This window comes from Podarcis erhardii, assembly GCF_964252035.2.
Source record: "Podarcis erhardii genome assembly, chromosome: 2".
Lineage (NCBI taxonomy): Eukaryota > Metazoa > Chordata > Lepidosauria > Squamata > Lacertidae > Podarcis > Podarcis erhardii.
The window spans coordinates 22,774,208-22,789,349 of NC_138498.1; the positions used below are offsets into that span (position 1 = coordinate 22,774,208).

Consider the following 15,142-nt stretch of genomic DNA (forward strand, 5'->3'; position numbering starts at 1 on the left):
CAAATGTTTTTAAAATGGGTCAGAGTAATTTTTAGGATTCTATTTATTAAAATCATCCGCATTTGAAAGTATTTCTATATATCAGAAGTTCCATAAAAGTAGGGCTGTGGGAACTGTACTGGGGAAACCCAAGTCCCATGCCAAGAAAACATAAACTCTGTGGTGTCTATAAATCGGCATACATTTTCACCGTTCTGCTTGTTCAACCATGGGGAGAGTAGGTTGCAATCCTAAACCCACTTACCTAGGAGTAAGTCCAATTGAATTCAGTAGGATTTATTCCTGAGTATACACGGTTCAGATTGTTCTCTTAAGGCACCAGTTATTTGTCTCCTGGTGACTACGCATTTGGCTCAGAGCTCTCCCTCCTATCTGCATAATTTTCAAGCTTATTTTCTCAGCTACAAAAGTCAAAAACCTTTCAGATTAAAAGGTGAGGTCCACCACATGTTTATTGCCAAACCTCTGCAGAATCATAAAGTACACACAGTCCCTGTCTAAAGTTCTTTTAACATACGTATTTTTGCCGGTTCCTTTCCGAGGTTTTGGGTGAATTCATTCTAAAAATACCTTGCAGCTTTGGAACAACAAACAGTTACTCTAACCTAATCTCTATCCTGCTGTCAGGAGAAACCCAAATAGTTCCATTCAAATGGTGATGCTAACAAGAATAGTTTTAAGAGGCCAACCACTTGAATACAGCAGGTTGCTAACTTTTTCTCCTGGCAGGGCTCTGAGGCCTTCAACAGAGGCAATTTCTCAGGACACACTTTTCCCATCACTGAATCTCCCTATTTAAAGTCTCAGGATGAATGAACAGAAGCCAAGCAAATCCTATTGCTCTGTTTGCTCCAGGATCTCAGTGTTCACAAGCCAAGTTTAGTTACTGCAGGCCCTGCCCCTCTCCTCCAGTGTACAGCCCCATGCATTCCTTCTCCTTCTATAACACTGAGATGGGGAGGTATATATTAATCTGTTGTCTACTTCAGATTTGCAGATCTGCTAATGAGCTGGGTAGCAGAGGGCAATGCGTATATTTTATTTGTATTTATTTAGAGCATTGTGCCACAGAGGCTCCCAAAGTGGCTTACATTAAAACGAGAGATTTTGGCAATTGATCTGGGACTGCCTGCTTGCCGCAAGGCATTAAAAAAAAAAAAAAGGGTCTAATCTGTAGCCAGCAGAGCTCAGAGCCCATAAATCGGTGGCAGAGCCCATGACTTGCGTGGAATAAAGTCCTGGGTTCAGTCCCTACCACCTTCAATTTCAGGTAGCAAGCTTGAGAATGACTCCTGTCTGAGAGCTTGAGGAGCTGCAGCCAGCCAGATTGGGCATTACCAATGACCAGAGTTGGGTTTTTTAAAGCCACTTCTTATATCATTAACTGAGCAGGACCAGCTCATAATGTCTGGGTGCGATCAGGGGGAGGGGTGCGTGGCAAGAGCAGGAATGAAAAGCAGGTTACTGTCGGCAGTCCTGTCTTGTTTGACAGCCCGCTGGGTTTTGCACAAATGCCTAGGGATGTAGAGAAGATGGAGCCACCATTGCTCCAATTCAAGGAAGCTTACCTGCCCGTGCCATTATTATTGCTGCGCACCTCACACATACAATTCCCACCCCCCACAACCATTGGTCTTGTGGTGTCCTGACCATAGCTGTCAACGTTTCCCATTTTTTAAGGGAAATTCCCTTATTTCGAATAGGATTCCTTGCAAGAAAAGGGAAAAGTTGGCAGCTATGGTCCTGACTCCTTTCCCCAGCCCCTGGCTTCATTTTTTTTCCCCTGGCAGCTGCATTCACTTCCAGCCCAGCCCAGCAACAATGTCTGGCGTTGAAGATGCCATTGTCCCTTTGGAGACGTACAAAGTAGAGCACTGCATCCAGCTTCTCCCTCAAGGTAGCAGAGAGGAAATCCTATTTCCCTGTCGTCCCTTTCGCATCTAGCTAAAACACAGACAGGCCAGCTGCTTTAGAGAGGTGTATTTGACTGCTGTACACAGAGTGTTCCACCTCGCCTCCGCTTCTTCCAAAGGTCACCGTGACAGCAGGCCATTCAGCCGTGTGACGCGGGAGAGGGTGAGGCGGATTCCTTGCGTCCTTTCTCCCCATCCACAAAATGCACACACTCCACCCCGGTTCCCAACATCTGTTCACAGGCCAAGCGGCAGATGGCAATGGATAGCTGCTCTTGGAACCGGTTTTAGCCAGCACCAAAAGAAGGGGAACTATTTAACTAAAAAAAAAGAAAAGAAAAGAAATAAAAGCACAGTGAAAACCCTTCTGGGTAGCCTACGAGATCGTTCCTCCCTCTGGTGCAGCGGCTTAAGAGAGTGATGGTGAGCATCAGGAGCTGGGAGAGGGAATCAAACCGGATTCTGCCAGGCTCTCCAGTTCTTCTTTCTCTTGCTTGATCTCGCAGAGTTTGAACTCGCCGCCGGGCTGAGACTCCGCCGACTCGCCTCCTCTCGGGTTCTCTTTCGAATGGCACTTCTGGTGTTTCACCAGCACCCCCCTCTGCCTGAACCTCCGCCCGCACTCCATGCAGCGGTAGGGCTTCTCCCCCGTGTGGATCCTCTGGTGCGTGATCAGGTCCGAGAGCCTGGTGAAGCGCCTCTCGCACTCGTCGCAAGGGTAGGGCTTCTCTCCCGTGTGGATCTTTTGGTGCCTGGTGAGGTCGGAAGGGTAGGCGAACCTCCGGCCGCACACTTTGCAGGAGAAGGGCTTCTCCCCTGAGTGCGTCCGCTGGTGGGAGACGAGGTTCGAGTGCTGGATGAACCTCTTCCCGCACACACTGCAAGCGTGGGGCTTCTCCCCCGTGTGGATCCTCCGGTGGGTGGTGAGGGAGGAAGAGGAGACGAAGCGTTTGCCGCAGTCGGCGCAGGCATAGGGCTTCTGCCCCATGTGGTTCCGCTCGTGGATCTTCAGGGCCGACTGGTGGCTGAAGCATTTCTGGCAGTAGGAGCAGCGGTAGGGCTGCTCTCCCGAATGGCTTCTCTGGTGACTGACAAGGTACGCTCGCTGGCTGAAGGTGTCCCCGCACTCGGAGCAGATGTGGGGCTTCTCTCCCGAGTGGATTTTCTGGTGTCTCGTAAGGTGTGAGAGCTGGCTGAAGCTCTTCCCGCACTCGACGCACAGGTAGGGCTTTTCTCCTGTGTGGACATTCAGGTGCTTGGCCAGGTCCGAGGGGCGGGTGAAGCTTTTGCCACATTCGATGCAGAGGTGGGATTTCTCTTTCCTTTGGGCTCCCTCTGGGGCTGCGGGCACTGCCGCCTCTTCCTCTACGTCTTCCCTCCTCGATCCCTGGTGTTCAAATTGCTCCTCGGTTCTGCTGGCTGTGTTAGTGGTGCCTGGAGGGTGAGGAGGCAAATGACAATGTTGGGCCGTGGGCCATTGCAAAGGTGGGAGGAAGATGGGGCCAAAAAAAACTAGGGCTGGATCTACACCGACCTTTCCAACGTTATTAGAACGATATTAGATACAGTGGTACCTCAGGTTAAGAACTTAATTCGTCCAGGAGGTCCGTTCTTAACCTGAAACTGTTCTTAACCTGAGGTACCACTTTAGCTAATGGGGCCTCCTGCTGCTGCCACGTGATTTCTGTTCTCATCCTGAGGTAAAGTTCTTAACCTGAGGTACTATTTCTGGGTTAGCGGAGTCTGTAACCTAAAGCGTCTGTAACCTGAGGTACGACTGTATATCGTTCTAAAACGTCACAGGGCATACTGGTAAATTAAAAACGTTCCTTTCCTTGTTTTCTCTGTAAATATGCTGCTTCCCTGCTGCTGGTTCCTCATTGCTCTGCAGCACCCATTTTAATAACACATTATGAATGTTAAAAGTAGAATGTAATGTGTCCTAAGTTATGAAAACCATTCCTTAATTGTTCCACCAAGATCACATAACACCGGTCCTGAAAGACCTACATTGGCTCCCAGTATGTTTCCAAGCACAATTCAAAGTGTTGGTGCTGACCTTTAAAGCCCTAAATGGCCTTGGCCCTGTATACCTGAAGGAGCGTCTGTACCTCCATCGTTCTGCCCGGACGCTGAGGTCCAGCGCCGAGGGCCTTCTGGCAGTTCCCTCATTGCGAGAAGCAAAGCTACAGGGAACCAGGCAGAGGGCCTTCTCGGTAGTGGCGCCCGCCCTGTGGAACGCCCTCCCACCAAATGTCAAAGAAATAAACAACTACCAGACTTTTAGAAGACATCTGAAGGCAGCCCTGTTTAGGGAAGCTTTTAATATTTGATGAATTATTGTATTTTAATACAGTGGTACCTCGGGTTAAGAACTTAATTTGTACTGGAGGTCTGTTCTTAACCTGAAACTGTTCTTAACAGCACCACTTTAGTTAATGGGGCCTCCTGCTGCCACTGTGCTGCCAGAGCATGATTTCTGTTCTTATCCTAAAGCAAAGTTATTAACCTGAGGTAATATTTCTGGGTTAGCGGAGTCTGTAACCTGAAGCGTATGTAACCTGAAGCGTATGTAACCCGAGGTACCACTGTATTTTGCTGGAAGCCACCCAGAGTGGCTGGGGAAACCCATCTAGATGGGTGGGGTCTAAATAATAAATTATTATTATTATTATTCCTTAACATTATAAACCATGAGTGAAGATCCACCCTAGGAGTGGGATACATCTAACCAGCCCCACTTGCACCTGTGCCATGGTGTCAACTAATCTCCTTCCCCCATGCGCCCCCTCTCCAAATTGGCTTAGGGAGGGTCCAGAGAATCTGCAGAACAGCATATTGAAGGAGGGAGGAAAGGGGGTATCATTCCGTCTGGAGAGCTGAAATGATTGTGCAGACAGAACAAATGGGAGAGAGGAAAATGGAATTCCACTCTAAGCAAATAAGCACATTTTCAGAGGGCACCATGAGCTTGTAAGACTCAACACCAATTGTACCAGAGGGAGTCTTACCCACTAGGCAGGCGCCGCCGTTATCTTGCTTCCTGACGTCCCTGCCAAGCTGCCTCTGCCTGGCATCCAGCGGAGCTCTCTGCGCTTCAGAAAAATCCACAGCCACCTCTCGGAACGGCTCGGGCCCCTGAAACAGCATTGAAAGTCCTGCTCACAAAGAGGCTGGCAGCCCAGCGGTAGAGGGTGTTCTTTGCATATATGGAAACCTCGATGCCTAGCATACCCATTCAATGGACCTGGGACAGCAGAGTTAAAAGCAACCTGTGTGTGAGATCCTGAAAAACGGGGTAGGAAACTTCCTGCCAGTCCAGACGGACAGGACTGGGTTAAATGCAGTAGGGCAGCGGTGAATTTTGAAGTGCAGGAACTCACCATGACAGCAGCCACAACCCCAACCACATGACAATCCAGCAGTGGCATTTGGTTCCATGCAGAAAGAGAAAAAGAGAGGGGGGGAAGCTATTGGGTTGTTGTTTTTATATACAGTGGTACCTCAGGTTAAGAACTTAATTCGTTCCGGAGGTCTGTTCTTAAGCTGAAACTGTTCTTAACCTGAAGCACAATTTCTGTTCTCATCCTGAAGCAAAGTTCTTAACCCGAGGTAATATTTCTGGGTTACCAGAGTCTGTAATCTGAAACGTATGTAACCTGAAGCGTCTGTAACCCGAGGTACCACTGTATGTATTTTGTGGTTTTATATCTTGATTTTATTCTGTGAACCGCCCTGACACCCCCAGGTATAGGGTGGTATATAAATTCAATAAATAATAATAGTTGTGTTCCATGTTATATATTGAGCGCTGCTAGGAGATTCCGTTTTCCAATCTGTAAAAAATCTGGTGGTGGCACGAGCAAGTTTTTATTCTAAAAGTGTGTCCAGAAAAAAAAGTTTGAGAACCACTGGCCTGCACTTTTTACCCTGTTTCTGCCTTTGCTGCTACCCTTACCTGTTCTTCCTGCTGCTCGCCTTCCTGCTGCCTCAGAATGAAGCCTTCCGCCAGGGCCACTGCTTGGGCGCAGGTCTCTGGGCTCCGATCCCGGACCTGACTTTGGATTTCCTGGGGCAGGATGGTCAGGAACTGCTCCAGGATCAGCAGCTCCACGATCTGCTCCTTCGTACGGCTCTCCGGCTCCAGCCAGCAGTGGCAGAGCTCCCTCAGCCGCCCGCAAACCTCCCGAGGCCCCTCAGCCTCCTGGTAGCAGAACTGCCGGAAGCGCTGGCGATGAATCTCCGTGCCGGTGGAGTTCCCTTGCAGGAAGGCGGCCTTCACCTTCCCGTAGTCCATCTTGTCTCTGGAGGCGAGGCTGCTCAGCGCCTGGTGGGCTTCCGCGCTGAAGGCCGGCATCAGCCGGGTCAGAGCATCTCCCCTGGGCCACTGGCAGGCGCCAAAGACCCTCTCGAAAGCAACCAGGTCGTCCCAGGAGGTCAGCTCTGGCAACGGCGGGTTCCCCCATCTTGCCTGAGGGGACTGCATGGTCTTCAGGAAATCCTGCCACTGGGTGTGCAAGTGCTGAGGTATGCTGCCCTCCTGGCGTGGCACTGCCCAGCAAGGTAGCTCCCGGATGGCTCCCGGACGGATGGCAAAGCTCTCTCTTCCTCCTCCGTCCAAGCTCTCTGCTGGCCTTGGGCCTGCCGGGTCCTGATTCTCCATTTTCCCTACTGGCCTCGTCGTCTTGTCAAACCTTTCCTGAACCTGGAGACCCAGGGCTGCCGCATCCCGCGACTATTCAGCCATTTTAACTTTCTATCCCCACCCTCTCAGCTGCCCACCCTTTCAACTACTCTCACACTTGGAATCCTCTCCTACTCTTATTTATTTTTTCCTGTTTTCTGCACCATATACCCTTGCGAGGGTATATGATACCCCCCTGACAGTGCTTGTGGGTTTGAACAGCAGGGTCGCAGACAAGGCCCAGTTCTTGTTCAGATACTTGGAGCTTGTTCCTGAGAAAGAGAGAAAAATAATAATTAAAATTAATCTGGCAGGTTCCCTCATTGCGAGAAGTGAGGTTACAGAGAACCGGGCAGAGGGCCCTTTTAGGTAGTGGAACGCCCTCCCAGCAGATGTCAAACAGATAAATAGCTATGTGGTTTTTAAAAGACGTCGGAAGGCAGCCCTGTTCAGGAAAGGGTTTTTTTGTGTTATGTTGTACTGTGCTTTTACTGTTTTTTTGTTGGGAGCCGCCCAGAGTGGCTGGAGCAACCCAGTAAATGGGTGGCTTATTATTATTATTATTATTATTATTATTATTTATTATTAACAATTGTGGCTCACATATGTCCTCCAGGTTGCTTAGGACAGTGTACCTAGGGCTGTTCGTTTCTGTCCCTGCCCTAAAGGAATCCTGCAATATGAAGTTAGCCTGAGAAATAACAACCAGTGGTTTCTCTTGACAGACTGGCTGGCAGAAGGGGAGGATATTTTGAGCATAGCACAATCAAGGGCCTAAACCAGGCGCCGTCTAGGTGTTGTTGGACTGCAACTTCCATCATCCCTCGCCATGCCTAAAAGCCCTGCCCTGTCGCAGCTCAGTGACACAGAGCATTTTGCTTGCAGAAGACCCCCAGATTCAGTCGTCAGATAAAAGGATGATGGAGCAAGGCCATGAGAATGACTTCCCTCTGCCTGAGGCGCTGGAGAGCTGCTGCCACCCAAAGCAGGAAATACTGGGTTAGATGGACAAATAGGCAGCGTCCTGCATTCCCACAGGTATTATTTAATAATTCTTTCACAGGTTAAGCAGAATTCTGGCAGTTAAAACACATTTCAAAGTTGAAGTTGTGGTGTGTTCCAGGTTCATATGAAGCCTAGCTTGGGCGTGATTCTTCATACACAACCTACGTCTAAAGCATTCCCCCTCCTCACAAAAGGACCATGGGAAGTGTAGCTTATAGACCCTCCAAGTGTCCCCATTTTTCAGGGACGGTCCCGGATTTACAGAAGCCGTCCCAGTTTCTGATTTGATCCTGGAATGTCTCACTTTTCCTTAGGACGTTCCAATTTTCGTTGGAAAAAATGTTGGAAGGTATGGTAGGACATCCTTATTTTCATCAGAGAAATGTTGGAAGGTACGAGCTTTACCCCTCACAGAGCGACAATTCCCAGTATCCTTAAACTACAGTTCCCAGGGTTTGGGGTGTTGTTACTAATGTGCTTTAAATGGATGGTGTGTCTGCAGCCTGAGTCTTTGAAGGGGAAACTTGGGTAAAAAATGATATAGTAGCAGAAATCTTTTGATAAGACTTATGAGGGCAGGAGCAGACCAACTCCTGAAGCTCCTCCCCACCATTTTCTTTCTTTCTTTCTTTCTTTCTTTCTTTCTTTCTTTCTTTCTTTCTTTCTTTCTTTCTTTCAGAATTTGGTTCATTGATGTTGGGAAATCAATTCTTAAGAGGCTTGATTGTGCTAACTAATTGTTATGAGGCAATCTGTTGGATTTATTTTTATATACAAAAAATACGTTATTCTCTGGGAGCAACACATGGCATCAAGTGTCTGCCAAAATCATGCGCAGATGGACATCTTTGCTACCCAGTTTATTACAACTACACACATGTGGTGAAATCATTCTTAATGTTTTCACTCAGCCTCCGAGAGTCACATTAGATATACCCAATTCCCTGGATGGTTGTGCTGGGACACAGTTTATCCCTCTCCCATCCATGGATCAAGGGGTGCTGCCTGAATTATTTCTGTCGCAGGGCGGCTGTTTTTAGTTCTTATGAGACGCAGAGTAGCCCAGAGAGTAGGAATGGAGCAGAAAGGGGGAAAACAGAGGTGTTATTGTCTCAGGGACCAAAAGCAGGCTCAGCATGCAGATTCCTTAATCGGCTCAGGAGTTAAATACGTTTCTGCAAAGCTCGCCCTCCTCACCACCAGCAGGCAGCGGTGTCCACTGGGGCTCCCCCTCCCCAATTCAAAAACAAAACCCACTCTCCACCTCAAGTCCTGCCCTACAAGTGCGTGAGAATGGGGTGTGCATGGATCCTATTGCCCCTTCCTGGCCCACCCCAATTAAACTAACAAAGTCTGATGGGACTCTCTTCCTTCAGTGAGTGGCTGGAAATGGGGAGTCCTAAAGAAAGGGGTGTTTCTTAAGCAAAGCGCGCGCGGGGGGGGGAGGTCGGATCTGGTGGAAGAAACCCCATTTTGGGGGAATCCTGCCTTTCCCGCTGGAGGGAGTTTCCCCTGAATGCAACCATTCAGCAGAAAGAAGGTTCCTTCCGTTCCCTCCCACTCGCCGAACAAGCGATCAAAACACAAAACTCCAGATTGTCTCCTTTTGTGTCTCTCTTTTTTTTTACGGAATTAAGTTAACCTTACCATGGCTCCCCTCCCCCCCCCCGCCCGCCCCGCCTCCCCTCCCCACTTTTTTATTAGTAGTAGCAGCAACAGCAGCATTGCATTTAAGGCATGGCATCCATGAAGCCTGGCTGCTTGGGACTCGGTGCAGCCGGTTGGGGGCGGACGCCTCGACCCTGGACAAAGGGAGAGAGAAGCAGATCCATGGAGCAGGCCCCACAGAAGCGCCCCCCCCATGCTTGCACAGACCACGGCCGTCGTTTCCCAACTCCACAAAGAAGAAGCGAGACGAGTGTGTGTGTGCGTGTGTTCCCCCCCCCCCCCGCTCCTGCAAAGCTTTCCACGCAGATCTGCAGAGATCCGTGGAAAGGAATCAGCCCCCCTCCGGCTACCTCCTTCTTCCCCCCCCCCCACCCGGATTTTGCTCTTCGGCTCCGCCTGATTCTCTCTCTCCCCCCCCCCCCCCATTTTCTCCCTCCCTTGCAGCCGCATCGGCTCTTCTCCCTTTGCCCAGATGCCCCTGAAACTCACCGCTCCCCACAGCTCTTTCCTCTGCGCGGACCCCTGAGGATCTCGAGCCCTGCAGACACAATCCCCCCCCCCTTGCACACCCCTTAATAAAATTCAAATCCCGAGGTTTTTTAATCCAGGGCGGAGCAGGATGGCGCCTGGGCTATTGCATCTCTCCCCCCCCCCCTCTCGGCTTCCTGGGCCTCTCCAGGGCTTAGCTCTCACTCAATAGGACTAAGCCGGCTTAAATCCAAGGGCTCCTGTTTAACTGGTTTGAGGATCGGGCTGCCAGTCAATTTAACTCTTGACGCGTCTCGGCCTTAGAGGGGTGTTTGCGTTATGGGTGTTTGGAGCAGTTGAGTTTTGACTTTTCTCTCTTGGCAAAGGCGAAGTTCCCTGGCACTGCAGAAAGCGAGATCGTGGGGCTTGTGCAAGGTTTAAAGTCGTTTGGTTCCAGTTTCGCCCTCCCAAAAAACAACACCGCACCAATGGTCTCCTTTCTGGCGCTACCTTAACGGAAAGTGTTCCCTTCCTGCACTGCACAGCGTTTCAACAATAAATCACGCACCGTGCCGTGCCTCTTTCCACAACCATTCCAAAACTAGCAGTCAGTTGAGATTACCAGTTGCTCTTCCGAGGTTGTTGAGCAACGGATTTTCAACGCAGTCGCATCTTCTGACATCTGTGGCTTAGCGTGCTGCTCTCGAGACCTGCTTTAAATTTCTCCACGTGGAAATGGAGATACAGAATCGAGGGTGTTTTCAACCTCCCCAGGACATTCTGTAAGTGGTCTGAAAGTGGCCACCAAGGGAGGCTTGCAATCTCCCTTACTTGTCACTTGTTTGTTGACTCAAAACCATAAATTTTAATCACACTGTAAATCCTAACTAGCTTACCAACAGGCTGTGTTATGAACAATTGATGCTGCTCTGGAAATAATGTGTTAGGGAGTGATCAGACTTTATAGAGAGGACAAGGATGGCAAAGTAATCTATGGTGTGTAGAGGATGGAAATCACACATTTTAGGGACACATCAGCATTGGCTTTCTGTTACTTTAAGAGGGGAGTTCAGGGTCTGAATTTTGACCTGGGAACGTTCAAAGCTGCTTGGAATCCCCCCCCCCCCCCATACCTTAGCTAATCTCTCTTCTCTTCTTATAATGCTACCCCTCAAGCTAGGATCAACTGAAAATGCCATCTTAATAATTCTGTGTTGATTTGCAAAATTATTATCACAGGAACAGTAAGCTGTTCCCACCTCTGTTTGGCTGCTCCACAACTGTAGGATTTCCTTTCCTGAGAGATTAACCAAAGTTTGAACCAGTATATTTTGAGGACGAATTTTAAGACCTTAACTGGATTCTTTTAAATATGGAGCACTAAAAACCAGGGATATAGTTTATTAAATTTTTGCTGGCCTTGTTCTATCGATATTCTAGAACTAGGTCTCAGTGGTTTGGTTTATCATCAGTGACAATGTAATCTTAGAAGAAAGTCCCACTGAGGTATGTGAGATTGGCTCCCAGTGAAGCATTTTTACACACACACAACAAACACGTACCTGGGAGTTGGTCCCATTGAACTCAGTGGTGCTTGCTTATGAGTGGACATACATATAGGACTGAGTTGTTAACGTATTGATAATTTATGACTTGGAGCCAAACAAAGACATGAAATGAATCTATTGAAAGTGTTGAAAGAGGTGCTGTGAGGCGATGTAATAGTTCTGTTTATGGTGTTGGGTCTGTGAGGGTTTCGCTCATTCAGGTTATCAAGCGATGAATATACATTAGTCAACTAGCCGTTACTTGAGTTGCTCACCTGAAACCAAGATGGAGCAGGTGAGAAACATAAATCATTACACATGAAATAAATAGCCATCACCAAGTATGCCCATGTTCTAAGTAATGCATCCTTGCTCTATGAAACATATATAAAATCATACCCTTTCATGCATAAAGCTACCACCTAAAAACTCAAGTTTATAGGCCATATTCTCAAATGCCTGTTGTTTTACTATAGGTACAGATTGATGGTGTATACAGAATTTGTCCCTGATACTGAACTTGTTGTTCTTGTTTTACACCGTGTCATCTTTGGGACCAGCCACCTCTGATTCTGACTTTCCTTGCATATTCTGTTTCTGACATTCTGTAAATGTTGACATTTTGGGGTCAATATATTCTGCAAAATAAAAACAAGTAGATGTGGTAGTTACACGTGAAAACAAAACAAAAATTGTATGTGATATGTGTGCATATTTTATGGGGCAAAAGGAAATATTTTTGAAGCTAATTTCAGAAATGATTAGAGACATGCCACTGAGCCACAAATAAATTTTATTTATTTTAATCCAAAATTGTATGTGATATGTGTGCATATTTTATGGGGCAAAAGGAAATATTTTTGAAGCTAATTTCAGAAATGATTAGAGACATGCCACTGAGCCACAAATAAATTTTATTTAAAATTATTTTATTTATTCTATTTGTAGGGAATGGTTCAGTTATTGCGATAACTCTGAACCCTTCTGATGATCTTCTTATGCATGTGACACAGAGCCAGTGTAACTATTCTCGTCTGCTAAATGATTATAACTGTGTCTGACACATCTTCAGTGTCATCTAAAGTCAGGAAGGCTCAACCCATGATGTTGTCTATGTTAAATCTTATTGTGGTAACTTACAATCATATATAAAGCAACATAGGTTGTTCTAGTCTAGGAACCACACAGCAATTAAATCGCTGAGTTGTCATGTCTGCATTCACTCTCAGCAACCACATAATATTGGAGCTATATTTGTCAGAGATAAGATTTTGCCACTGCAATACCGTTTACATATACTGTTGTTACCAGTAGCCAACAAGTGGTGTAGCCAACAAGACTATCCTGCATGCTTGTAAACGCATGTCACCACTGCAGTTTGTACACCTAGATCCTATGCACTGATTTACTTAAGTCTAGTAAGTTTTTTAACAGTTTTCCTAGGAGCATGGGAAGACAGCTTCCCATCTGAAAGGCAGCCTGTCTGCAAGAGCCTTTGTGTTCAAGCCCTGGACTGCCAACCATTAACCTGGGGTGGTCAAATTTTGGGAGGCCAAGGGTTGCACTGACACATGATCAACCCTCCAGGGGCTGCATATCAAAGTGGGCATGGCCAAAGTGTAAAAATGGGTGCAGCAATAACAGCAGTTCTCAAGGCTGCCTTTCAGAGGACTTTCTGGTCAGTTATTCCATGCTATTTTCAATCATTTAAGTTTTGAAAAGGTTTTGTTGTTGCTGTTAAAGGACAAATTTCCAAGGGGTCTTGCAGGCACAGAAATATTTTTGGCACTACAGTCATACCTCTTGTTACATTAGGTTCAGGTTACGTTCTTTCAGGATACGTACTGCGGCGACCTGGAAGTAACAGAACAAGTTACTTCTGGGTTTTGCAGACGCGCAACATGTCACGTGCATGTGCAGAAGTGGCGACCCGCGCATGCGCAGAGCGGGTTGCGCTCTGCTCAGGTTGCGAACGGGGCTCCAGAACGGATCCCGTTCGCAACCAGAGGTACCACTGTACAGTGGAGTGCCTATAGCAGTAGTCAGCAATCTCCCAACCCCAGCAATGATCAGGGATGATGGAAGTTGTAATGCAACATCTGGAGGGCATCATGTTGGCTATCCTTGTTTTACACCCAACAGGTCTAGCCTAGCAATCTATGCCTATGGCCAGATTTTGGTTTTTCAAATTTCAGCAGTGCCATGTGAGGCCAAAATTCTGCGCCCCTGCCTTTTTTGCATGTGCACGTCATAGTTTCAATGTCCTGCGCTGCCCCTCTTGACTCAGGGCCCAGTGTGGGGGGAGAACAGTTGTGCTGCCCTAAATCTGTCTCCGCCATGGCACACGCCTTAGAACTGTCTCCAAAATACATACTGTGAGTGAACCATTTTCCTCAGCATAATTCTGGAGGATTGCAGTCAGCCTGGAAGCACAGCCTGAGTGCTTGGCTAATAGGTAGCACCTTTGATTACACAAAATTAGGTGACTTCAGTCATGGGCGTAGGCAGGATTTATGTTTGGGGTGGCAGAACCGAGCTATCTGTGATGTGATCCCTTTCCCTTATGGAGTACACTCGAGCCCTTATAGAGTCCTTTGTAGGTACTCCATTGGTAGGAGGAAATAACAGGTGCCAACCAGAGAATATTGAGAAGCAAAGCAGCAAGTAAGCCTGATCTTTATTAAAACTGTTGCAACAGGGTGCTCCCCCACACACCCGGGGGGGGGGGGCAGGACCCAGGACAAAGGTGTGCAAGCCCTTATATAGACTTTTGAACTGCCCACCCTGTAGCTCAAGACCACCCCTCCATACATCATACATACATCACAGAAGCGGTCATACGTACATCAGAAAAGGGGCAGACCATAACAGAAATCAATGAGTTGTTTATATCCTGTCTGCCAGGTTACTTGGTTGGATTACCTGGGCATCCTGGCCACTCTCTTGTTATGATAACTACTCAGTTATGGAATCCAGGTCACAGGCTCACCCTATTGATATCTTAACTGTGCCCTTGTGACGGGCTTTGTGAGCAAAGAGACAATGGGGAGGTTCCCCATTTCCTTCAACCTTGCAGAGAAGTATTTGAGGTCATTTTGGGAGAGAAAAATGGTTTCAGGACTTTTCTGTGGGTTTCAGACACGTGGTTTACATATTTATATGTGTTTACTTGGTACATTTATGAACATCTATGTTGAATACATGTATATAAGACTTTAAAATTCTTATAACATATTTTTATTTATTTACCGTACTTGATTTAGGGGAGGCAGCTGCGTCCTACGCCCATAGTTTCAGAAAAAAAGAATAATATTGTTGCTACAAGTCTTCAGTGCAATAAAGCCAGAGTCTTATAAAACTAATGAAGTCACTAAAGTAGTTGAAATGTAAGCAGAAAACAAAACAAAAAAAATGGCTAGGCCCTGTTTTTCGCATGACGACATCATGACCACGTGCTTCGCGGAAGAGAGAAGACTGCTGCGTCTTCCTGCACGCACTACCTTGCAAGACGAGAAAGGGGAAAGAACTACAACTCCCGGCATGCATCTTTGCAGCTGAAACAAGAACGTTCGCCCTTACGCCTCTTCCGATGCATCCTGGGAAACATCCGGGCTTTTGTCAAACCACTTCTTCCTTTTTTGAAAAATCATTCCGCAGAGGAGGGAAAGGGAATATAATCCCATTTTTAAAAAAGGCCCAGAGTCGGGACTGAGCGAGGGAAAGCCCAACATCATTGCTTTCTGTGTCCCTAGGACGAAACACATTGGCGGGTTACTTTCCCCCGCCCCCCTTAACCTGTTATTTGAAAACCTCTCTTTTAACCGTGGGCGGAAATGAGGTGAAGCGTTTCCGCCTCG

The 15,142-nt window shown here is 47.4% G+C and overlaps 2 protein-coding genes across 9 annotated transcripts in view; one reads left to right on the top strand and one right to left on the bottom strand.

The window, feature by feature from the left end:
• Positions 1 to 14,643, top strand: part of IKZF4 (IKAROS family zinc finger 4) — a 93,533-nt gene extending 78,890 nt beyond the window's left edge. The window contains exons 10-11 of one of the 7 annotated variants that reach the window (XR_014153300.1): positions 7,323 to 7,635; positions 14,549 to 14,643. The gene's annotated coding sequence lies outside the window, so the exon portion shown is untranslated. Of the gene's footprint in view, positions 1 to 7,322; positions 8,158 to 11,761; positions 12,086 to 14,548 lie in introns of those variants that run through there. The other 6 variants (XR_014153301.1, XM_081849730.1, XM_081849731.1 and 3 more) reach the window with 6 other exon arrangements.
• LOC309334922 (uncharacterized protein) lies at positions 26 to 11,141 on the bottom strand. Of its 2 annotated transcripts, none has more exons than XM_081849699.1 (4): positions 10,361 to 11,141; positions 5,872 to 6,869; positions 4,925 to 5,051; positions 26 to 3,347 (listed from the first exon to the last, which is right to left on the bottom strand). In XM_081849699.1, the coding sequence occupies exons 2-4, from the start codon at positions 6,574 to 6,576 to the stop codon at positions 2,344 to 2,346; spliced, it is 1,836 nt and encodes a 611-aa protein (XP_081705825.1). In that variant the 5' UTR covers positions 6,577 to 6,869; positions 10,361 to 11,141; the 3' UTR covers positions 26 to 2,343. The 2 variants fall into 2 exon arrangements, with proteins under 2 accessions (XP_081705825.1, XP_081705824.1); XM_081849698.1 differs by lacking the exon at positions 10,361 to 11,141 and adding an exon at positions 9,760 to 10,354.
• Positions 14,644 to 15,142: the final 499 nt, after the last annotated feature.

Coding starts and splice junctions, on each gene's coding strand:
- LOC309334922 (XM_081849699.1), bottom strand. CDS start 6,576: ATGGAGAATCAGGACCCGGCAGGCCCAAGGCCAGCAGAGAGCTTGGAC. Junction 5,052..5,871: donor GCGAGCAGCAGGAAGAACAG/GTAAGGGTAGCA, acceptor ATGCTGTTTCAG/GGGCCCGAGCCGTTCCGAGA. Junction 3,348..4,924: donor CGGCGGCGCCTGCCTAGTGG/GTAAGACTCCCT, acceptor CTCACCCTCCAG/GCACCACTAACACAGCCAGC.